This window comes from Apostichopus japonicus, chromosome 21 (genome assembly GCF_037975245.1).
Source record: "Apostichopus japonicus isolate 1M-3 chromosome 21, ASM3797524v1, whole genome shotgun sequence".
Lineage (NCBI taxonomy): Eukaryota > Metazoa > Echinodermata > Holothuroidea > Aspidochirotida > Stichopodidae > Apostichopus > Apostichopus japonicus.
The window spans coordinates 2547025-2572909 of NC_092581.1; the positions used below are offsets into that span (position 1 = coordinate 2547025).

At 36.6% G+C, this 25885-nt stretch overlaps 2 protein-coding genes across 13 annotated transcripts in view; one reads left to right on the forward strand and one right to left on the reverse strand.

Moving 5' to 3' along the window:
• Nucleotides 1–388: 388 nt before the first annotated feature.
• LOC139962469 (uncharacterized) lies at nt 389–22117 on the forward strand. 2 transcript variants are annotated; one of them, XR_011791245.1, is made up of 6 exons: nt 389–550; nt 17142–17545; nt 18169–18239; nt 18837–18967; nt 19608–19960; nt 20545–22117. XR_011791245.1 is itself a non-coding variant. In XM_071962457.1 (5 exons), the coding sequence occupies exons 1-5, from the start codon at nt 477–479 to the stop codon at nt 19834–19836; spliced, it is 909 nt and encodes a 302-aa protein (XP_071818558.1). In that variant the 5' UTR covers nt 389–476; the 3' UTR covers nt 19837–22117. The 2 variants fall into 2 exon arrangements, 1 of the variants encoding a protein (XP_071818558.1); XM_071962457.1 differs by having other exon boundaries at nt 19608–22117.
• The window catches only part of LOC139962466 (protein mono-ADP-ribosyltransferase PARP4-like), a 61435-nt gene continuing 56866 nt past the window's right edge, over nt 21317–25885 (reverse strand). For all 11 annotated transcript variants that reach the window (XM_071962447.1, XM_071962443.1, XM_071962444.1 and 8 more), the window contains 3 exons: nt 25420–25532; nt 24820–24913; nt 21317–22740 (listed from right to left, as the gene is read on the reverse strand). In XM_071962447.1, the coding sequence (XP_071818548.1) occupies nt 22508–22740; nt 24820–24913; nt 25420–25532 (440 nt within the window). In that variant the 3' untranslated portion in view covers nt 21317–22507. The remainder of the gene's footprint in view (nt 22741–24819; nt 24914–25419; nt 25533–25885) is intronic.

The window sequence follows — 25885 nt, forward strand, 5'->3', positions numbered from 1 at the left end:
ATCACTAGGCCTGAATGTTACTAAGATTATAATTGAGTTAACGGAGCTGACGAGTATTCAAGATCAAAAGAGCACCGAAAAAATACCATGCTAAAAAACAACAGTTTTAACATTTTTTCGACACTGAAAGGGGGGCAGTCGCTCCCCCTGCTCCCCCTGGCTACGTCCCTGATTTCAAGCATGTAAGAATTCCTTAGTCAAACGTGGATATTACTTCAAGCCAAAAATGTTTACTGCCACATGGTACAGAAATATGCTAGGAGCAAATAGGGTACGATTTTAACCATGTGTAGGCCATTAGAAACCATTAGAAATGCCACAAAATTATTTGAGGGCGCTATTTAACATTATGCTTAACCGTATTCACCGCGGGAATTTAAAGCTTATGTAAATTAATATTACGTAATCAGGGAACCACAACAAACTTGAGCCTTTCTCCACGCGACCACTGTGAAAGGGCTGCCGCCATTACACTAATGCCGTGCCACATTCAAACTTTTCAAAAGCAGTACACCACGGTTGTTAAACTTATCCGTGAATTCCACAATAGGTGAGACTGTACTTACAAGGTTTAACATTCCTCATACCTGCAAAAAATGCCTATACCATCTCAGGAATTCTACTGACATCCTTATGCAAATGTGTTGTTTGTTCCACGCTAGCTTCATGCTTCGGTACCCCTAGGCTACATTGTATTTGTAAACTAGGACTTAGTTCTCTTCTGGATACATGGTAAGATGTAGGTTAGGTAGTAGCCATGTTTTCAGCGTCATTTGTGTAGTGTTTCTTTAGCTAGGCTATAGGCTAGGCTTATTTTCGTATTTCAGCACGTTCCTCAGTTATACACTCATATGATTTTGACGGCTTGTGTTTATTGGTTAGCAAGGCCTATTTAATTTAGGTTGAATGTTTTCTTTCCTAATGTATCAACTCACATACATTATTGGGTCATTCTATATCAAATTACCAAATTTTGGAGTAAGTTGTAGTTCGACCTAGGTATCTACATTGACTCATCCCTGCAACCTTCTAAAAACAAAGTGGCTATTCTTACGACTAGTCGTAACAATAATTCCCTTTTGCGCATGCGCAGTTGCATTAACGTGGCTATTTTTATGACTAGGAGTATAGTCAGTATTGCGAAGTTCGGCATACTGCGAAAGTTCGGACACCCTAAGAAATACACGATTTCACCATGAAAATCTACAGGAAGAGTCAAATTTCACCAAAAAGTACGAAGCTACAGTTATTTTCTCTCCAAAATGACCCGTGTGCAAGAAATTACTTACATATTTGTCAATAAAATGACGAAGATCTATGAAGTCTGTTATAATTACTGAAAAAGCAACTGCGCCACCAATTTTATCACCAGCGCCACACTGTGGGTTGCGTGTCTGAACTTCGCAATACTCTAGCAAGAAATACCAGTTCCACAATCACGAAGAACCTTCTTGGAAAACAACGTGAAAACAGTTTGCAGGAAAGAAAGTTTGGCCGTGTATCGTACTATAACAAAATTCTCCCACCATATGAAGTATATTTTCAAATGATTTATACCAGAAGATTTAGTTTTGGGGTGTTTTAAGTCTTAAGTGGCCGAACTTCGAAGTCACCATCCTACTATTTTTACGACCAGGAGTAACAATCATTTCCGGTTAGGGTTGGGTTTAGGGTTAGAGTTAGGGTTAGGGTTACCCCTACAACATGCGCAGTTGCTTTATATTTACTTTGAATTCGCATGAATTCGCCGATGTCGTAAGAATAGTTTATAAATAATTGTTACGACTAGTCGTAAGAATAGCCACAGCCTTCTAAAAATTGTCTCGAAGCTGCTATAAAAGGTAATAGGGTTTTAGGTATGATCAAGAGGAACTTCAGTTTTCTAACAGAGGACATAGTTGTTGTAGGCCAATAATCAGTTGGTAAGGCCTCATCTGGAGTATGCTGTGCAGGCATGGAACCCATATTTTGCTAAGGATAAGGAAATAATCGAAAAGGTCCAGAGGAGAGCTACTAGGATGATTAGTTGGGTGTTCCTTATTGTAGGTGGTTACAACTGTTGAATCTCACCACACTGGAGCTTAGGAGCTTACATGATGACTTCATTCAGGTTTTCAAGATTGTGAATGGTTTTGACAATTTATCCTTCACTGACTTTTTCATGTTTGCTAATAGTAGTTGTACCAGAGGTCATTGTCTTAAACTCCAAAAGTCACAAAGTAGGATTAATATTTGGCATAACTTTTTTACTAATAGGGTTGTGAATGAGTGCATGAAACAGTTTGCCTGAGAAAGTTGTACTTGCAAGTAGTGTGAATGGGTTTTGAGAATGCTTTGGACAAGCACTTTAAGCATTGTAATCAGGTCTGAATGTTTGTGTCTTCATTTTTTTTTTCCTCCTATAGGGTCCTTGATGGGGACTTGAGTGTCCCTCCTGATCCTTTTTCTTCTACTAAACTTTTCTACTGAACTAAACTTTTAAAAATTATCAAAATTTATTGTATGCTTGGAGCACCATAAAATAAGCATATTCTGAAATTACAGTTGCATTGCCTCAAAATTGGCTGATTTATCACACTTTATCACAAGCCCTATTGTAGTATCGTCTCAAGCTACTTAAATACTATGAATAAATTTATGTGCTTACTTTTCTGAAACAGTGAAAATGGCTGGGCTAATTTCATGTGTGGTTGGGTTCCATTTGCATAAGTATAATGAGTGCCACAAGACTATGTTTACACCTACGTAGCACTAATACACACTGTACATGTACACAACTACACACTGTACACATGTACTGTACACACTGTACATGTATGTACCGATTGACATTCAGTTTATAGTGAAGTCTTTGAATTAAGTGAATTACACCAGAAGCAGACAGTTCATTGCAAATATTATTTGTATGTATGACATTCAAATCTGCACAGTGTTGAGTTGAATGACCTTGAAGTAAAATACCCAGGCTCAAAAACATATGGAACAGCAAAATACGCAGAAATGTTTCTGTGGTAAAAATCCCAAACTTTTTCATTTAAAATAAGGCAAATACCCTCCTGAAATTATATGTACAAACAGGGTGGTACTATATCTATTCTGGAATAAGTAATCAGTTTTTTTTCAACATGACACGTTTTGAGTTATTGGCTGTCAAAGACGACCTCTTTTGAACATCGGAGCAAGTTTACAACCTCATAAATTAATATTGAGAAAGACTATTACCCTAAAATGTGGTAAGTTATAAAAACTTTATATAGTTATAATTAAAATTAAATCCCTTACAGCTCTAACATGGTTGGTTCATAAAACATTGGCATCAAAACCCCTTCCTCATGAGAATCACAATATAGCAAATTTAGAGCTGCAAAACTTGCAAATATATTACAGGAAAGCATTGTAATCATTAAATTGTATTGTTTGGACTGGACATAATAAGCTCTGAATGAATACCCTGAAGCAATAGTTAAGGAGCAATTAATCACTAAAAATAGCACATTTTGTAGCGAAAAATACCAAAATTGAATATTTTGACATAACTTATAAGTTGCCATAACTCCTCAAGAAAAGCTTTCATAGCATAATTTTTTTTATTTTCCATTTCTATGGGATAGATTCTATCTGTAAAATAAAGATAGTAGGATGTTAAATTGCTGAGAAATGAGACCTCAAAAATCAAGAAAATGCCAAAATGTCTTGGTGGCGACAATTTGTTTGCAGAATTTTAAAGTGTGATTAATTGGTCAACTTTGATGCAATGCAAATACAATTTTCAGAATATGCTTATTTCATGGTGCACTTATCATGCAGTGAGGGTGGTCATTTTTCGAGAGGGTCTGGCAACAGCCCTTTGTGATTAGACATGGAATGATCCTTTTGTAAAAATGAGGATGTGGGGAGTGGGGGAGGGGGATGTGGGAGAGGGGGTGTGGGAAGAGGGGGATGTGGGAGGAGCGGGAGGCAGAAAACTGGTGGCCAGTTGAAAATGTCACTTTTGTAGATATACTGTGACCAAGATGGGACAGAAAGTTGCAACATACTATTTTATAATTTTATCTCATTAGTTTTGACTATTTTCTGGGAATTTTCAACCTTGATATTACCATATGTATTATTATACCAAAATTCCTACATTTCATCTCAACATTGGACCACTGTACACCTAAAAGATTAAAATTTCTTCAATTTATTTTGACTTTTCTTGAATTCCTTTCACGTCATAATTTTGTTATGGTATTTTTGTAGTAAGGGTCAACAAATTGACTCTCAATATCTAAATTTTGACAGTAGTAGTAGTTATCTGAAAATTTCACTGTCTTTCAAAGTTCAAAGTGTCTATATTTGCAAACTTGACTGTTCCATTTCCAATATATCCTCAAAATTACAATTGATTTCATATCAAAATTTCAGTTTATTTCTCATTTTCAAAAGTTACTCAAAAAGTTTCTCAAAAGTTCAACCAGTTTATCTTCAAATTATTTTTACCTTCTTAGAATGGTAGCAAGTAAGGTGGGGTAACAAAAGGTTCACTTGCAACAAACTGTTGACGTGTTTGGAGTTTCTGCGAAAATTCGACAGATTTACGATGTATTGTAATATTTGAAACAAAATAGTTACCATTTGATTGTGTGACTTCCTTTGTACTGATGCAAAAAGCAGCTGAATGATTACATAATGAATGATTACAAACCTGGTTTTGGTGTGGTGGGGGGGGGGGATCTAGAGGACTGAAAAACTGCGTCTGTAGTTGTATTTATTCCAACAAGTTTGTAGATATGACGGGATAATGACGGTACTTATTTGTACACAAGTTTAATGTAACCTGACACAGATACATTTTGTCTGTACAATGTATACTTCTGTTGTTTCAAAGTTGTTTCAAATTCTTTTATTCATTTGAGGTCAACAGAGGTCACCCTGATAACTTTATAATAAATGTTTGCTCAAAACGTATATCTTGTTTGAATCTCATACATGGTTTATTGTTCCCCCATGTCGAGTACAAGATCCCCATGGCAATTGCTGGGGGTCCAAAGACATCAAAATTCTGAAAAGGTTGTAAACATGTTTAGTACAAATGAGTAGTATATACATTATAGAGCTGTAGTTTATACTTGGTATGTAGCTTTCCTGTGGTATGTAGATTCCCAAGATTGCAATTGAAAACTGGTGGAGGACAAAGGTCATTGGACATCAACAAAGGTCAAAGTCTGAATTGCGTGGAGTTAGTTAACTCATGACTTTCACCTTGCTTGAAGTTCATACATTTAGAGCTGCCGTTTGTAGGAAAGAAAATATTAACTCTTCTGTTAAGGAAAATATTAACTCTTCTGTTAAGGTCAACACAGGTCAAATTCTTAAAAACCTTGTAAACACCATCACCCCAGAAGAGGAGCTTGCGTTGACGGTCACACTTCACATGAAGATCCCACCTCAAGACAAGGAACCTGTTGTTTTTTGTAGCGGTCAAAGGTCGTGTCTGGTCGACAGAGGTCAGAGTCTGAAACTGAACACAAGAACCTAGAAAAGTTCAGCTTAGTTGAGATTCATACTTGGTACTGTATTTAGATCCCCCTTTGGTCAGCTCATTAATGCTATTGAAATTGGTTGAGGCCGACAGCAACAGTAAAGCTTGGATGATGAACTTTGTACTAGATAGGTATGGTAGGTCCAAATTGGCACAGGAAGGTTGTTGCTCACTTGAAGTCTGCATTAGTTAACATCTCAACGTTGTGTTTGCCTATCTGGATATTAAGGAAAACGTGAAAAATTTGTCTTCTTTAAGTAATGGGCAGTTCCAAGCAAAATAAGACATGACTCCTATGATTTCTAAATGATTTATTCATTACAAATTTTGGTATCAATTTTAAGCTAAGAATTTAAATTTCCCTAATCTGCATAAAGTATGTGTCATTCTACCATTGAAATTTGCGCTTTTAATTAGTATAATTTTAGTTGCGATAATTGATAATACTTAAAAGGTTAAAAATATTATTTACAGAGATAACGAACATAAATGTTATAAAAGAGGATTGGTATGTAATGAAACAACTCCATTCTTGTGAACGATATAATTTGTTACAGAACTTTCTTTAATTGTAGTTGAAATATGTCATGCCGTGAAGGTAAATATTGATTTTCTCCCGCAATAGTCCCTTCAAAAGTTTTCATGTTTTTTTTAAAATTTATTCTTTGCAAATATTGCCAATATATATACAATGAACCTCAAAAATTTTCTGTTTTAACCAAATTGCAACGAGCATAAAATGCTTCAGGAGAATGTACAAAAATGATAACATGATATGATATGAAGTTCAACGCTTTCTGCATAACTGGCAGTGTGACATTCCATCTCAGCTGTACACATACCTGAATATGCTGTATGTGTTCATTTTACAGAAAACATCAAAAATATCAAGTGTTGTAACTTTTACGGTATAGTTTTCACACGTTAAAATTTGCAATTTTTCAGGTTCAGTGAATTTGTATTGACTTTTATATATGTCATGCTGTAAAACACTGTGCTAATTTGATTTTCAACTCATAATTAGGGAATTTTTTGGAATTATGAACCAAAAAAAGGTAAAATATTCATTCTAGGAATCATCAGAAAGATATGAGAAACTTTCAGGCTGGCATCACTGCAACTGAAAACAAAATTGGTTGTCAATCACTTTTTGTGGCCAATTTATCTGTCACTCTGTGACAGTCACGCGGTAACAGTCACGCCATCTCGGTACACTGACTGAGTTTTTCATTGCTTAATTGCATTGTTTGGACTGGACATAATAAGCTCTGAAAGAATCAAGTACCCTGAAGCAATAGTTAAGGAGCAATTAATCCTAAAATGAGCACATTTGTAGCGAAAAATACCAAACTTGAAAATACTTTCATAGCCTAATTTTTTTATATTTTCCATTTCTATAGGCATCTGTAATATATAGATAGTAGGATGTTTAATTGCTGAGAAATGAGACCTCAAAAATCAGGAAAATCCTGAAATGCCATGGTGGGCAACAAAATCTGTTTGCAGAATTTCAAAGTGTGATAATTCGGCCAATTTTGATGCAATGCAAATAAAATTTTCAGAATATGCTTAAATTTCATGGTACACTAATCATGCGATGAGGGTGGTCATTTTTCGAGAGGGTCTGGTAACAGCCATATGTGGTTTGACATGGAATGATCCTTTTGTAAACTGAGGATGTGGAGGGAGGGTGTGGGGAAGGGGGGGGGGCAGAAAACTGGTGGCCAGTTGAAAATGTCACTTTTGTAGATCTACTGTGACCAAGATGGGACAGAAAGTTTCATCATACTATTTTATAATTTTATCTCAATAGTTCTGACTGTTTTCTGGGAATTTTCAACCTTGAAAATTGCCATATGTATTATTATACCCAAATTCCTACATTTCATCTCAACATTGGACAGCTGTACACCTAAAAAATTAAAATTTCTTCAATTTATTTCGACTTTTTCTTGAATACCTTTCACGTCATAATTTTGTTATAGTATTTTTGTAGTAAGGGTCGACGAATTGACTTTCAATAGTTAAATTTTGACAGTAGTTATCTGAAAATTTCACTAATTCCTTTCAAAGTTGTGTTTTGTTTGCAAACTGTTGACTGTTTCAGTTGCAATTTATCCTCAAAATTACAATTGATTTCATATCAAAATTTCAGTTTATTTCTCAAATTCAGAAGTTCAACTTTCTCAAAAGTTCAACCAGTTTATCTTCAAATTATTTGACCTTCATTAGAATGGTAGCAAGTAAGGTGGGGTAACAAAAGGTCCACTTGCATAAACTATTGACGTGTTTGGAGTTCCTGCAAAAATTTGACGGATTTACAAGGTTCTGTATTTGAAACAAAATAGTTATCATTGATTGCAAATTTCTTTGTACAGCTGAATGATCCAGCATGACATGGAATGGAATAAACTACAAACCTGGTTTTGTTGGGGTAGGGGTAGCAGTGGAGGGATAGGGGTGGATCTAGAGTAATGAAAAATGCTCCTTTAGTTGTATTTATTAATTTTTTTATTTTATTTATTAATAATGTTGTAGATATGACGGTACTTATTTGTAAATAATTTCAGTGTAACCTGATACGGATACATTTTGTCTGTGCAATGTATACATCTGTTGAACAAGGTGTTTCAAATTCTTTTATTCATCTGAGGTCAACAGAGGTCAGCCTGATAACTCTGTAAAAAAATGTTTGCTCAAAACGTACATGTTCTTGTTTGAAGCTCCGACATGGTATATTGTTTCCCCATGTCAAGTACAAGATCCCCATTGCAATTGGTGGGGGATAGAGGTCATTTGAGGTCAACAGAGATAAAAAATCTGAAAAGGTTGTATACATTGTTTTAGCTCAAATAGTATGCCATAGAGCTGTAGTTCATACTTGCTATGTAGCTTCCCTGTGGTAAGTAGATGCTCCAAGATCGCAGTTGAAACTGGTGGAGGACAAAGGTCATTTGACATCAACAAAGGTCAAAGTCTGCATAGTATGGAGTTAGTTAACCTGTGAATTACATCTTGCTTGTAGTTCATACATTTAGAGCTACCGTTTGTTGTAAAGACAATATAAACTCTTCTGTTAAGGTCAAAGAACATGTGAGGTCAACACGGGTCAAAGTTTTAAAAACCTTGTAAACACGATCAACCCAGAAGAGGAGCTTGACGGTCACACTCCACATGAAGATCCCACCTCAAGACAAGGAACCTGTTGTTTTTTTGTAGCGGTCAAAGGTCGTGTCTGGTCGACAGAGGTCAGAGTCTGTAACTGTGAACACAAGAAAAGTTCAGCTTAGTTGAGATTCATACTTGGTATTTAGATCCCCCTTTGGTCAGCTCATTAATGCTATTGAAATTGGTTGAGGCCGACAGCAACAGTAAAGCTTGGATGATGAACTTTGTACTAGATAGGTATGGTAGGTCCAAATTGGCACAGGAAGGTTGTTGCTCACTTGAAGTCAGCATTAGTTAACATCTCAACGTTGTGTTTGCCTATCTGGATATTAAGGAAAATGTGAAAAATTTGTCTTGTTTAGGTAATGGGCAGTTCCAAGCAAAATAAGACATGACTCCTATGATTTCTAAATGATTTATTCATTACAAATTTTGGTATCAATTTTAAGCTAAGAATTTAAATTTCCCTAATCTGCATAAAGTATGTGTCATTCTACCATTGAAATTGGCGCTTTTAATTAGTATAATTTTAGTTGCGATAATTGATAATACTTAAAAGGTGAAATATTATTTACAGAGATAATGAACATCAATGTTATAAAACAGGATTGGTATATCATGTAAAAATTCAAGTTTTGTGAAGGATATAATTTGTTACAGTTCTTTGACCTCAATTAATTGTAATTGAAATATGTCATGCCGTAATGGTAAATATTGATTTTTCTCCCCCAATAGTCCCTTCAAAAGTGCATAAACTGTGATAAGTGATAAGTTTTCATGTTTTTTTTTAATTTATACTTTGCAAATATTGCCAATATATACAGTGGCAGAGCAAGGGGTATTGGTCAGGAGGGGCGAGAATGGTCTGTAGGGGCGCTTTCGACACTATCTAAGCGGAGTGCCACCACAGGTTGGCGCTTAGCGGACAGATTTTTTTTTTTTAGTAAAGATACTCCCTAGATCGCAGGAAATGACCCTTTCCGGGCCTGGCTAATTTGCAAATAAACAAAGAATAAATAGGTGTCATCGCCAAATTACACCAACAAAATGTGACAAATGTCAATATGTTGATGAGAGCGCAATAAAAAAGTCAATAATCACGAATAAATAAAAAGTGGTAAATAGCTGAAAAGGGCGCCAGCAGTCCATTTGAGTCCGTCAGGGGGGGCATTCGCCCCCCCCCCTGACTGTATGGACGCTCCGCCACTGAATATACTGTATATATTCATTGAACCTCAAAAATTTTCTGTTTTAACTGAATTGCAACAAGCATTAAAATGCTCAGGAGAATGTACCAAAATGATAATATGATATGATAACTGGCAGTGTGACATTCCATCTCAGCTGAATATGCTGAATGTGTTCATTTTACAGAAAACATCAAAAATATCAAGTGTTGTAACTTTTACGGTATAGTTTCACACGTTAAACTTTGCAATTTTTCAGGTTCAGTGAATTTGTATTGACTTTTATATATGTCATGCTGTAAAACACTGCTAATTTTGATTTTCAATTCATAATTTGGGATTTTTTTGGAATTTTTAACAAAAAAGGTAAAATATTCATTCTAGGAATCATCAGAAAGATGTGAGAAACTTTCAGGCTGGCATCACTGCCACTGAAAACAAAATTGGGTTTTCAATCACTTCCAATTGTGCAATAATTTTTACACTGACTTTGTGTGGGCAATTCATCTGTCACGCTGTGACAGTCACGCGGTAACAGTCACGCCATCTCGGTACACTGACTGAGTTTTTCATTGCTTAATTGCATTAATAATGAATCAATTATCACATGTTGGGCATCATATTGGAGCTAAGACATTGCAGAACATGATAAGGAAACTTTGAACGTAAAAGCTGTTAGAGCTTCACAGAGTTTTGGATATATTCAATTTTGTGTAAAAAGTCTTGTCCCTTTTACGTCACGCCATAACGACGATGATTTGTTAATCGTATTTCATAAAGACAATATAAGGCCAAACTTAATTTTTTTTCACATGTATAGAAAGACCATATTTAGCTATACTGTAGCTGTTATGTTGTATTATTTGTTTAGTGATAAATTATTAAGAGATAGATCCATTTGACCTTTGAAAAAGCCTCCAGGCTGATGGTCATAGCGTTAGTAGGAACTGTCGTAATGAGAAATGCATTTTTTCGCAAAATTTGACCACATGTTGCTTTATATCCACTATGTTATCCATGCCAGGGTGTTTTGGTGTTTTTGAGATGAATAATCTTGATATTTTCTGCAAACTTTGAATTTTAATGGTTTTTTATTTATTTATTTTTTATCTTTTATTAATTTTTTTGCTTGCCACAGTAAGTTTAATCTGCAGCAGGTACACATGTCTAGAATCATACACAGAAAGGACAAATGTTTACATTGACGTAACATTTTGTATTGCAACGTTTTGTTGTTGAAATTTTGTTGCCATTGTAGGTACTAAATAACATTCTTACAATTAAGTACAATTCTTAGAAGTCCCATCAATAATCATCGTTTTTACATATTTTATTTATTTATTTATTTATTTTTTACCAAACTGTTCAAAGTATACAGAGCTGAATTAATTGATACTTTTGCTAAGAAAACTTAGGGAGTTATTATGCAGTCGTTTGCTTGTAGAAATTTATGGTAAATCCTAGTCGGTACATATATATCCTTTTGACTATCATTACCATGTTTTGATTTTGACAACTGGTTTCGGGACAGGTAGTTCAATGGTGCTAACTGGGGTGGTATAAAGTCCTGTCAACGAACTGATTTGGCATGAAAGAAAAAAAAATTAACATACCTGTATGTTCAAGTATCAATTAACTAGTAAAGTATACAAAAGATACAATGTGAAGCCAATGTTCTCTAGTAAAGCATAGATACAGAGTGAAGTAAATGTTCTCTATTAAAGCATAGATACAATGTGAAGTAAATGTTCTCTAGTAAAGCATAGATACAGTGTGAAGCCAATGTTCTCTAATAAAGCATAGATACAGTGTGAAGCAAATGTTCTCTAGTAAAGCATAGATACAGTGTGAAGCAAATGTTCTCTAGTAAAGCATAGATACAGAGTGAAGCCAATGTTCTCTAGTAAAGCATATAGATACAGTGTGAAGTAAATGTTCTCTATTAAAGCATAGATACCATGTGAAGTAAATGTTCTCTATTAAAGCATAGATACTGTACAGTGTGAAGCCCATATTCTCTAGTAAAGCTACAGTGTGAAGCAAATTTCCTCTACTGTAAAGCATAGATACAGTGTGAAGCCAATGTTCTCTAGTAAAGCATATAGATACAGTATGAAGCAAATGTTCTCTATTAAAGCATAGATACAATGTGAAGTAAATGTTCTCTAGTAAAGCATAGATACAGTGTGAAGTAAATGTTCTCTATTAACGCATAGATACAGTGTGAAGCCCAATGTTCTTTAGTAAAGCCACAGTGTGAAGCAAATTTCCTCTACTGTAAAGCATAGATACAGTGTGAAGCCAATGTTCTCTAGTAAAGCATATAGATACAGTATGAAGCAAATGTTCTCTATTAAAGCATAGATACAATGTGAAGTAAATGTTCTCTAGTAAAGCATAGATACAGTGTGAAGTAAATGTTCTCTAGTACTGTAAAGCATACTGTAGATACAGTGTGAAGCAAATGTTCTCTAATAAAGCATAGATCCAGTGTGAAGCCAATGTTCTCTAGTAAAGCATAGATACAGAGTGAAGCCAATGTTCTCTAGTACTGTAAAGCATAGATACAGTGTGAAGCAAATGTTCTCTATTAAAGCATAGATACAGTGTGAAGCAAGTTTCCTCTACTGTAAAGCATAGATACAGTGTGAAGTAAATGTTCTCTAGTACTGTAAAGCATACTGTAGATACAGTGTGAAGCAAATGTTCTCTAATAAAGCATAGATCCAGTGTGAAGCCAATGTTCTCTAGTAAAGCATAGATACAGAGTGAAGCCAATGTTCTCTAGTACTGTAAAGCATAGATACAGTGTGAAGCAAATGTTCTCTAATAAAGCATAGATCCAGTGTGAAGCCAATGTTCTCTAGTAAAGCATAGATACAGAGTGAAGCCAATGTTCTCTAGTACTGTAAAGCATAGATACAGTGTGAAGCAAATGTTCTCTAATAAAGCATAGATCCAGTGTGAAGCCAATGTTCTCTAGTAAAGCATAGATACAGAGTGAAGCCAATGTTCTCTAGTACTGTAAAGCATAGATACAGTGTGAAGCAAATGTTCTCTAGTAAAGCATAGATACGGTGTGAAGCAAGTTTCCTCTACTGTAAAGCAAAGGGATGTATGCAGCAAATGATGTTACCATAGCTCCCAACTCTTGAGAAGGCAAATGCTGGTCCATGCCACAAATCGCCGTCCTGGGGGAGGGGTATAAGGAGGGGTGTCCCCTCCCCTGTTGATTGTTTTTTGGAATCCTGGTGATGCCTACATGTAAAATGGTGGCACTTAGAAAGGCTTTTGTCACCCAAAATTTTCTGAGAAATATGCATTTTTTTGTGTGTAACGTCAATAAATCGAATAGTAGGTGATAATTTATTCTTTCCCGTGGCATGAAATGTTCGCTGCTGGCCCCAATGAAAAGAAATATAGGCTAATTTGAGGTTCAAATGATACTGTAAACGAGGTTTTATACTAGGGATGCACCGGATATCCGGTCCGGCCGGACTATCCGGCCAGATAGTGAGCAATTATCCGGTTCCGGCCGGATATTTTTCAAAATCCGGCCGGATCTTTTTCAAAATCTGGCCGGATCTTTTTCAAAATCTGGCCTGAATTATTCCTTAAAAAGGTGTTGGTATTAACTTAAATCAATGTAAACTATTTCCAAAAATTAATAAAAACATTAAAAGTAAGGAAAAATTAGGTTTAACATGTTTAATTTAATTTTCTCAATGGTCTGACCCACTGTTTCTAAAGATCAACCAAAATAATACAACTACTGTAATAATATGAAGCTATATACAACAAATACAGTTTGCAGTGGAATCAAACAAACTTCATAGGTACAGTAGTATGCAGTATTTTTCCAGCAAACAAATTTACATACTGTATCAAGCTTGTCAATAATTATATTGTAGTTATTTTATTAAAGAATGTAGATTACACCACTTGAAGTCATATTTACTGTAATGTTATAAATGGGGACTTAATTTCACCTTTTTTATAATATGCGTATACCTCACCTAAGATTTGCTCCTTGTTTCATACTTCTACTTCTTATTAATGATTTTCTTTTGTGTAATGAAAACATCCGGTTCCGGCCGGATTTTATCCGGCTGGATTTCATGTACTATCTGGCAAAATCCGGTTCCGGCCGGATCCAAAAATTTGGATCCGGTGCATCCCTATTTTATACTCTATTATGCAAAATGCTAAAAGAATGATGGTTGCTAAGTCAAAATGTGATGCAATTTTTTTTATGTATACTTGACAATTACAATGCGGGTTTTTCGGACACTTGCGCGGGTCAGTGGGTTTGGGTGTTAGAATGCGGGTCCAACCCGCGAAATGCGGGTCAGTTGGGAGCTCTGTGTTACCCTTCTCTAGCAATTCTTTGCCCTCACTGTGTTCTAAGGAATTGTTAGGGGCAGGGATGTGCCCAAGCGGGGCGGCTGCACCCAGCTGTTCTGAAATAGTTTAGTAAATTTTACCATTACCAACATTTGGGTGAATACTTGGCACAGAAACAGATATCACCATTTGCCATCTAAGCATCCCTCATTCGCAAAAAAAAATTCCAAAAGGGAGAAGACCCACACCCCTTGGACCCCTCCCCAGGGTTTGGATCACACTACCACCCGAACCCACCCGGCATTAAACTATTTCTGAGCACATCTCTGAAGGAGTACTAAACTCATCTCTTTGTGTTGCAATGCTTGGTTCTAATTAGATGTATTTTCATGCATGTATTGACTTTTTTCCCTTTGTTTTTATTTATATATCTATATGTGTATATATATATATGTTTATAAAATATATCTATATGAATATATATATTTAAAATAAACGTTTGTGGTTTCGTTTTGCATAAGCTGCTAAACAAGGTGAGAAAATTCAGCTGTTTGTTTTGTTTTTCTTGTGTTGTTTCTTTCTTGGAAAAGTTTTTTTACTGAAATAAGTTAAAGTAAAAGCAAAAGCAGAAGTTGGGTTTGAACCAGGGACCCTGTGATGCAAAACTTTCTGCTCTACCACTAGACCATTAGAGAAGACCTTGCATTTACTAGCTTTTTAAATATTTAAAGATCCACTTGTTTGGACTTAGTCATTTTATAAAACATTTTCTCCACTGATCCTTGTCTGGGATAGGGAACCCACTTGTGAACCTTGTCAGGGGGAAGGGGTACCGGCGAACTCACCTGTCCGCGTAGGAACCTTGTCAGGGGGAGGGGGTGCCGGCGAACTCCTTGGCCCGCGATCACTCACCCTTTCTTGCCTCACCCGCCCTCCTCTCCCTTCTCGCCTCTCCCTTCTCACCCCCTCACCTTGAGCACCCTTCTCGCCTCACCTTCCTACCCTTCTCACCCTTCCCATCCCTCCTTGCCACACCCTCTCTCGCCTCACCCTCTCTCGCCTTTGCCCTTCCTTCTCCCCTCGCCCTTCCTCTACTCTCCCCTTCTCGCCTCTCTCCTTTTACTCTCCCTTTCTCACCTCAGGCTGGTCTTGAACCCAGCAAACAGGAAAGCAGGAAAATCAAATAGCTTGTTGGCAGAACTACCAATCACACCATTTTGGTTCCTAATGGGAAAACTTCATTTCTTACCTTTATACTTCCACCTTTTCCATAGTACAGAAAAGTAAAAGGCTCTGGCTGGAGTTCGAACTCAGGACATGGAGCTTGTCTGACTCTCTCAGTCACAGAGAACTACCAACTTGGCCACAGCAACTGTTGAGAAATAATGCTCGTTTCTAATATTTCAACTTCAGAATTCAGATTGGAATCATGAAAAGAGCAGAAAATAAAAGTGCTCTCATGTGGAGTCGAACTCAGGACATGGAGATTGTCTGACTCTCTCAGTTACAGAGAACTACCAACTTGGCCACAGCAACTGTTGAGAAATAATGCTCGTTTCTAATATTTCAACTTAAGAATTCAGATTGGAATCATGAAAAGAGCAGAAAATAAAAGTGCTCTCATGTGGATTCGAACTCAGGACATGGAGATTGTCTGACTCTCTCAGTTACAGAGAACTACCAACTTGGCCACAGCAACTGTTGAGAAATCACACTTGTTTCTAATATTTCAACTTCAGAATTCAGATAGGAATCAGGAAAAGAGCAGAAAATAAAAGTGCTCTCATGTGGAGTTGAACTCAGGACATGGAGATTGTCTGACTCTCTCAGTTACAGAGAACTACCAACTTGGCCACAGCAACTGTTGAGAAATCACACTTGTTTCTAATATTTCAACTTCAGAATTCAGATAGGAATCAGGAAAAGAGCAGAAAATAAAAGTGCTCTCATGTGGATTTGAACTCAGGACATGGAGATTGCCTGACTCTCTCAGTTACAGAGAACTACCAACTTGGCCACAGCAACTGTTGAGAAATAATGCCTGTTTCTAATATTTCAACTTCAGAATTCAGATAGGAATCAGGAAAAGAGCAGAAAATAAAAGTGCTCTCATGTGGATTTGAACTCAGGACATGGAGATTGTCTGACTCTCTCAGTCACAGAGCACTACCAACTTGGCCACTTCAACTAACTGGACTCAAATTTGTTTGACCAACATTTTTGGAACCAAAATTTTTTGGGACTTAAATTTATTTGACAAACAACTTTTTTTGACCAAAATTGTTTTAACCAAAATTTTTTGGGACCAAAATTTTTTGTGCATTTTTTTAAACCAAAATTTTTTAGGACCAAAATTTTTTGGGAAGTTTTTTTACCAACATTTTTTGGGACCAAAATTTGTTGGGCATTTTTTTAAACCAAAATTTTTTGGGACCAAAATTTTTTTGACCAACATTTCTTGGGACTAAATTTTTGGGACCAAAATTGATTTCCAAGAAAAAAAAAATGTGACCCCAAAAGATGATGGTCCGAAAAATGTTGGTCCAAAAAATATTTGGTCCCAAAAATATTGGGGTCACCAAACGTTAAACTTCAATGGCAAATCGGACTTACTAAGTAATAGAACCCTTCTTGATTTTCATGGAGTTTGAGGGTCACTGGAGGTCATGACACCATTGGTCAAATTCTGAAAGCCTTGCAATAGCAATAACCCCAAAGGGGCACAGAATTTCGTGCTTGGAATGTTGATGCACAAGTTTCTTTAAGTAAGAGAACCTTATGTGACCAGTTTACGTTGAATTTTCATTTGATAAAATGTGGCAAGGAATCTTGGCTCTCATGGTTGTCTCCAAACTTAATGAACCTTTATTTTAACAGACTTTGTAAGAAATCTTTTTTTTTTTAAATTTCTTTCACAGTAACCCGACCTCGTCTCAGTTCAGGACTTCACTACTACAGCTTCGTCTGAACTTCTTAACGATGGTCAAAGATTCGAAGAAAACCCTGAAAACTACTCCAAAGGCTGCAAACCTCAGGGATGGAAGGGTGAGCAAGCAGTCCGCAAAAACAAAATCCAAAAAGGTGACCAAGCCGGCAGAAAAAACTAAGGGCGCTGCAACAAGGGTGTTACAGCCTAGCAAGGGGGAAGAAGGATATCGCTCAACTTTAGACTCTCCCGCTCCTTTACCAAAGAGAAATGCAAAGGGAGAATTGGTCTTTCCTGATGCCCCTGAAATGTCTCCAAATTTGACCCCACGAGAGGTCCTGCAGGCAGGAAGCTTTGGAGGAACCTATTTCAGACCAATCAAATCGGGCGTTACCGGTGAGAAAGACTTCATATCGTATACTTCGTATATCTTTTAGTAGGTCTGTTAAAATAGACTCATTAGTGTGTTAATGGACTATTAGGAAGGCTTGCACCCAACAAGGGAAATAGGTACCCAAACCATCATGTTTGGGCTCATATGACAGAGATCTTTGTGAAAATCAAACTCCCCCAAAACAGCTCAGAGAAATCTTGCTCCATCTAGGAGATGACTCTAGTTTTAAAAAAAAAAGGTTGTCTCAGGGACATGTCAACGTTAAGTTTTCATCATGGTATCCCTATTAAACTTGGTCTGTGTTAAGTTGTTAGCTTTGCTGTTCAATTGTCAATGTAGCTTGAAAAAATATGACTTGGGTATTTTGTTGTATAAAGCAGGTTACTTGTTTTGTGAAAATGTTTTTTTCCAACAGAAATTTAGGAATATTAACTTTCCACTAGAAGTACATTAACCCCCCCCCCCCCACCCTCTCAAGAATTATGCCAGCTTTATGACATCCATTTATTCTTCTTTTTTGGTGTTTTCTTAACTTTTGCTTGTGTCATAGTTGATAATTAGATTGCAATTACTCTGCAGCTCTGGTTTTGCTGTCTACAAATAATCATTGAAATATCTTCTGCAGGTGAAAAGTATTCTGGTGTTTGGAAAGAGCTTCCCAAGGATTGGCTGGAGGGTCTGTCCATTCCCAAACAGGTGATATTTTTAAGTTTCATAATTAAAATAACCTTTAATTCCAAACCTAAAAACACAACAGCCATTGGCTTTTTACTGAGCTGCTTGTTCTCAAAGGACATGTCATATTTGTTTACTTTTTTTATATATTTTTGTTGTTATTGTCGTCCAACCAGTAGTCTGAAATGACCAAATTTCCGTTTGGACGACCAAGGTGAGTTTCCGGAGGTTGTTCGGCGGTCAGCTTGTCTTTTGCATTCAAATCAGATTACAGCTTTAACTAAATATCCCCAAATATTTAATTGGTATCACCCCTCTATCACTGCAAACAAAACATAGTAAATTAAAAGCAATATGCAAGCAGCAGAGAGAAATTGGTTCAAATTTTTAGCCACAGAATTTGTCATATTTTGTTCATCTCTGGATTTGTGTATTTTACAATAAAATTATGTATTCCATTGAAATGTCATATAAAATCAATAAAATGTCTTGAAAATGAGAGAAAATTTTGCCCCCTGTGAATAACTAAAACCAAGATGACATTCCATTTCTTTTGCTAATCGTTTCATGACTCTCAAGATTCCTTTCTTTCAACATTTTCTTTCGTTGTGAATTCAGGTCGCGTCCTCAACGTACCACGCCGACGTGAACACCTACGGTGTCAAATGCGGGGGCAGCCTAGAAATGTGGGAGTCGAGCGGTTGGATCAACAAACAGGATCCGTACGGCTGGTTTCAATGGTATTGCAGGTGAGTCACAGCTGTAAATAGATACGGAAGCCAAGCCGTTCGTCAGAATGTCGTTTATCCTACTGTCTGTGTAAAAAGTTGGTGTGCGTGATGTTTCGATCCTAGCAGGCGCTTCTTCAGAGGCTGGATGACAAGTCCTACTTTCTGTTTAATTTATTACTTTATATTACCATATATTATTATATATTACCAGATATTATATTGCCAGCCTATAAATTACCAGATATTAATATATTACCAGATTGTTCACTAAGTATGTAAAAGCCAACAAGCTAAATTGCCTTGAAACAAACCAAGGTTTTGGACAGATCTACCCACCCAGATGGGACAATTTTTTTCTATACTGTAGTGTCATGTCCCCTTTCAGAGCACTCGTATTGTCAGTACGAGCAGCACGGTATGAATATCATGTTTCTATCCGATCAAGGTTAGGAACTGTTTGTACTGTCAAAACCAGTGCTTTAAGAGCATGATATTGGAGTGCAGTTTAGAGAGGAATTAGCATTAGGAAATTGTCCCAACTGGCTGGTCTATCGCTGCACTCAAGAAACAATCTATTTTACGAAGCCAGGTTTGAGGTTGTTGTTGCAACCAGCTGGTCGTTATTCTTCTACTTCTACTCACATTTTTTTTATTTCAGATTTTACTTGGGAAGGCGGACCGAAGACGACGAAAGACAGATCAGCCGATGGAAGAAGTGCGCCGGAGTCAAAGGTCGCTGGCGGAATAATCTGATCGGTAAATGCGTGCGAAGTGGATGCGGTTTCGATAACAATGCCATCTCTCCCGTGGTGCGACAGACACTCCAGCATTGGGGATACCGTCTCTCAAAGGCCGACTTTGAGAAAGGAGCAAAGCGAGTGAAATGAGTCGCCAGAGTCAGTTTTGAAAAAAGACCGTCCCGTCACGGACGGAAGCTCTTCCCTGCACCGCACAAAACTGTAGACAATCCCTGGCTGAACTGATGAGGAAGAAAGCTTCTTTTGTAGTGTCGTAAGTCATGTACTGCGAAATGTACATTGTATACATTTTACTTCCTCCAACCCCCCCCAAAAAATAACTCCTTGTGACTTTTTCTCATGAAGTTATGCTCGTTCCAATATTACTGGAAAAATGAATAGAATGTTTGAAGGAAAAAAATTTATTTTTTTATTTTTCTACTGATAAAATGCAATGTGAGCATGTGAAATTGATTTTCATTAGATTGCTTGAGCCTCATTAAGTATTGTTACTGTAGCCATTGACTTTGTGACCCACTGTAATGACTTTATTGACCCACTGTGATGACTTTATTGACCCACTGTGATGACTTTGTGACTCACTGTAATGACCCACTGTAATGACTAGTGACCCACTGTATTGACTTTAGTGGCCCACTGTAATGACTTTATTGACTCATTGTAATGACTTTTGTGACACTTTTATGACTGTGACCCACTATGACTTAGTTACCCACTGTTATGACTTTTTGACCCACTGTAATGACTTATAGTTGAAACATAGTGACCCATAGTTCAAACACATAGTTGTGAATTCAGTTCAGTTTAAAGCAAGTATTTTTTATATCTTTATTTCAGTACATGTTAAACACGCTGGGAGAATTTCTTTAAAGGACAGAGCATCCCCCTCTCCCTTGTACCCATGTGAGTGGTTTATTCAGAAGCATCGAAGCACAAAAAATTAGGACATGGAATCCATGTATGCTTTATTTTAATATCTGTCATCTTACTCAATAGCAATTACAAAGCCACTTCTGTGTTGTATTGAAAGTATCTTTTTGAAGCATATATATATATATATCTAAGATTGGTCTCTTACTAACACATGATTTTGTAATGGTTCATACACATTTTAAAAGTTGCCATTAAGTATAATGCCAATAAAAATGTAATAATGTTTCTTCTGATGTAATTTAATACTTCTTTACTTTACTATTTTGCTACTTCATTACTACTTCTGAAGTACACTGGTGGGTCCTAAGAACGTTTCACGTTTTTAGAAGCCTTCCAAGATAAGCAATTTAGAAGCATTCCAAGATAATATATTTTTCCGAAGATGTATCAAACATTCGTCATCTAGCTACAAAAAATGAAAAAGAAAATAACCTCGTAAGAAAATCTCTCTCAATGAGTACAAATAATACTAATTTACAGTTGTTTCATGTGAAAGAGTATGCAACTTTTATGATCTGCGACAGCTTAAAAAAATTTCATATTTTAAAATTTTGCGTAGTTTATAGATGGCAATATTTCATTTTAGGAAGCAAACAGTCGGTCGTTGCAAATCTTATAATCAGAAATTCCTCCACGATGGTTCACGTAACCATGTGTGGAAGTCATAGGTGTAAGAGGCGAGGGAGGGGGGCTGGGGGGCTGTAGCCCCTCAACCAAAAATTTTTGTGAAAATTCGGGCAATATGCAGAGAATTTTTTTCGGCACCTACTGAAAGAAAAATAATTTGCAATGTGTTTTTCAATGGTCAAACTTAAATTTTTCTTATCATTATTATTGTAACGACTTTCCCAATAATTATAACCAATATGGAAGGGTTATATCACGGAAAATGACTGTATGTTATTGTCATGCGATGTAATAACTGATGCATGCCTATATAATATGCACATTAACAGGTGGAATGCGCGTGGAGCAGGTGAAAAATGTTGGTTATATCTTTCGGGCAAGTCGTTACAAGCCCCCCTAAATCGAATTGGGCTCCTACACCTATGGTGGTAGTAATCTTTCACATAAAACTGGTAACAGTAACTCAATTTCTGTGTAAACATTTTTGAATAACAATAATAATTATAATAATCCGATTAAAATATTAAGAGTGATCAGAGTACTATAAGACATGGACAAGAAAAGGAAGAAGTTTGTGCAGGAGGCTACTTGAATCCAGATGTTTCTCTATGGCATTTATCTGTCATAAAAAAGTCATCAAAATTCAGTTCAGTCATTTATATATTCATATAAAACAATTTTCCACTAAGCAAACAAATGGAAGTCTAGACAATATCACTTCTACTGGTCTACTTAAAACTAAGTAAAAATATTGTCAGGTATCCATTACCGTCTGTTGTAAAATATGTATTCAAATAAACTCAAAAATTACAAAACTTGACAAAAAAATAAAAATGAATGAATTTTGATATATGAAAGAGTTTTCATTGCTTAAGTTTAAATTCCTTGAGCTGTTTGATATCTAATATTACAATCTGAATGAGTCTTAAACTTGAATGCCTGCATCTTACAGATACCACTGGCAAAGAATATTTATTTTATTTTTTATTTCAACAACCTTCCTTTGTATATTTATTTGTTTTATCACAATTTACAATGTGACGGGAAGTCTACTATAAAGGCTGCAAGGCTTAACAAAGTAGGAGACTCCCCAAAAAAGAAAAAAAGAAAAAAAAATTTAGAATGGAATAAGAAAGCAAAGTTTAGAGCAGCATCTACCTTTCACAATCCTCACAACAATGAAAGAACATGAGTCAATTATAGTGAATATATATATATATATATATATCAATCTTTTCAATTACATCATCGTCAGCTTGCTAACATTTTTGGCCCCGAGCATCGCCATGGCTACTTCACTCCAGGTGGAATGTCCCAGCTGGTAATCTGAGACGCGGTACTTGTTGCCCTGCGTGTCCAGCCAAGCCTCGCAGTGTGTTAGATCCGGCAGGGCACCGACGGTTTCCTTGGTGACCACCACGTAGGCAAGCCACGTTGCAAAGAAGTTCAAGAATGCTCGTGCAGCTTCCTCTCCTGATAATAGAGCACAAAATAGAGCGAGCGTTACGATCGATTCTCATTCAAGCTGGAAGCTGCACATTAACCTCTGACCTATGACGCCATCTGTGGAAATGTTTAGCTTGAAGTACCAATTAAAAATGACCATGACGTCCTATTTGTCGGTCGTTACTTTCGCATTCCAGGCGCAACTTTGTCATAGCCCAGTTAGTTTATTACCCAGGTTGTAATACATCAAGTCCACACTACTGCTCTTAAGTCCACGCAAATGAAAACCAAAATCACATATTCACGGCACATCGATAAAGACCACGAAAATGTAAGCCGCCGAAAATGTTAATAGTTTTCAAAAGTAAACCCTCCCACTAAGGAGATGTGACCCTTGTACATACCTGACAAACAGCAAAATAGTATTCGATTTGTATGTCTCGTGGAGAGAAGAAAATCTCTTTAAAGGCTGCATGGGCCAATTAAGTGTTTGTTGGTATTTGTTGAGCATGCATTGTGTGACCATTATTTCATTTTTCTAGCATACTTTCTAGGGAAATACTGATCTATGTTTCAGATATCGTTTAGAATTCCCTGATGTTTAATAAACATAATCGCAAGTGATAATACCTTTCCAAGGATGAGAAAAAAGAAATTAACAGCTGTGGCAGTTTGTTATCGATATCTCAGCAACATATTCAACTGATGGAACGACTTTTCACGGACTCCAATCAAAGTGGCTTCTAGATTCGGTTCTGGGTAAACATTTTGATACTAATTTGACACCCGATATTGTACAACTACAAGGCAGAATATTAGAGTTGGGTGTATTCGAAGATATTGTAAGAAAATATTGCAGAAAATATTGCAGAAAATATTTTAATAAATAACAGTTCAGTATATTAGAAAACAGCAGTCAAGCTTTGTTTCAAATAATGGCAACATTGTAAATATGAATGTAAAATTTATTCTCATATGAACTAGAAGGCCAGTAGGCTCTGCGACTCCTTGCCAAACCATTTTCCTCAAAAATTCCACATAACTATCTGACTAATTTAGAGCAAGTGAGTTATGTTTATCAAAGAAAATAGTAAGAAGCAGAAAAGATCAAAGATTTCCAGCTCTTATTTGTAGCACTCCTTTTTTGGGGCATCAACCTTTTTAGGTTCCCTGGTAAGGATTTTACAGTATATAAATGTTTAATTCCAAAATGTTGCAATATCCAGAAAGGACAGTCTTCCAATGTGAAATATAGACACATAGTTTATGAATTAAAGGATGCTTTCTTTCTCCAATTTTTGAGCTAGCAGATTAGCTCTGCCATCAACCGTCCCATCAATAATACTTATTAATGAATGGGAGTTACACAACACTGCTTTTATAAACCTGCAAAAATATTTTCACAAACCTACTGCCAAAAGCCATAGTCAGCTGGTACAAATCTCAGAGACTATATATGGCCAATTTGGAGACCATTTAAGACTACCTTACGACCCCTTTGGGCCAATTTTTTGCACCATTTGAGATATCCTGTTGTTGACTTCTTCAAGCTCAGAGGGTTCAAACTGACAAGGACTAAAAAGCACCTTGTCTTAGTTGTGACCAATTCCAAATACTCTATAAATTCGAACACCTTGATGAAATCAATTGTTTTCCTTAGTTTTTTTTTCCTTAGTTCTTATTACGTCAGCACTAGACAACTTTTCCCTCCTGCACGGTTAATTCTTTTCTGAGCAATTTTACCTGTCGAACAATTCCTCTATATTTTTCCTCAAATTTCCTCTATTTTGATACTGTAATTGCTGTTTTCTTACCTCTTTTCATTTTTTTCTCTTTTCTTCTTGTTCTCTTTTCTCTTTTCAATTTCATTCTTTTTACTGAATGTCATTTGACATGTTTTTTTTTTTTTTTTGAAGCCCCGGGGGGTGGGGGAAGAAGAGAAATCCAGGGATGCTCCGGATCCAAAATATTGTGGAACCGGCCAGAACCGGATATGACTGGATCCTTCACAGAACCCCCAGTATAATTTACTCACGATTCGGCCGGATGTAGTCGGGCCGGAATGGGATGTCCGGTGCATCCCTTAAAAAAAAAATCGTGACTTACCCAAAGAGAATATGCCGACGAATCGGAAGAATGCCTCAAACTTTGCTCTGGAGATATTAACCAGGTTGAGACAAGGCAAATAATCTATGTATCCCTGTTGCAGAAGAGTGAGAGAAAAAATGAAACTTGAAGGAACATCTAACAACAAAAATGTTAAAAATTCCACCTTAGGGCTGCTGTAATCAAACTCATCGCCATGGCAACTAGATAAGCACAAGGGTTCGCCCTAATTTTAATATAAAACTGATGAAATGCACGTTTTTTTTTAAATTTATGCCGCCTCCCCCCTCCCACTCTCCCCTCTAGTCATTTCTGAACAACTGAATTCGACCCAATCGACTTATTTATCGAATCAGTGGTGCGGCTGATCAATTATAAGCAATTAAAGCATTTTCTAAGCAGTTTGGTTAACGATCACTCCACTGTAGCAATTTTGCAAAGAGAATCCTTGGTGGGGGGAGGGGGTGGGAGGGGGTCCAGCCTCAAGGTCATGGGGGTCCGATGAGAGGGACCAGGATATAGAAAACAATGGGGAAAATAATAGGATTTCAAACATGGCGCACGGTGACATAATTATAAAGCAATTCCACAGAGTTATACCTGCAGACACAACGTCTTGGCAAGTTGAGCCCTTGACGTCAAATCGCTGGGTGTCTCCCGAAGCTGAGGGATCTTATACAGTTCAAATCTCAAGTCGACCTCGCACGGCTCATCTGATGTAAAAAAGAAGAACGGCATTGGGAATACTGTAGGGACAGTGTATGGCGAGGGAAAGATAGATTGAGAAAGTTACTTGACTACCTTGTTTAAATATATATTATAAAGAAAATCGTAAAGAAATTATGATTTTATGAAATGATTATGGAAATATTGAAATTATGATTGAAATTATGAAATGATTATGAAATATGATTATGAAATAAAAATTATAAAGAAAAATCCGCTTATACTCAAAAAGAAAACCATCCGAAAAAAGCAGAGAAATGAGATATGATTCGTGATTGACAATTAAAGAGTATTGTTTTAGAAAATGTGGTTTACAAAATTTTCGGGTCCCCCCCCCCTC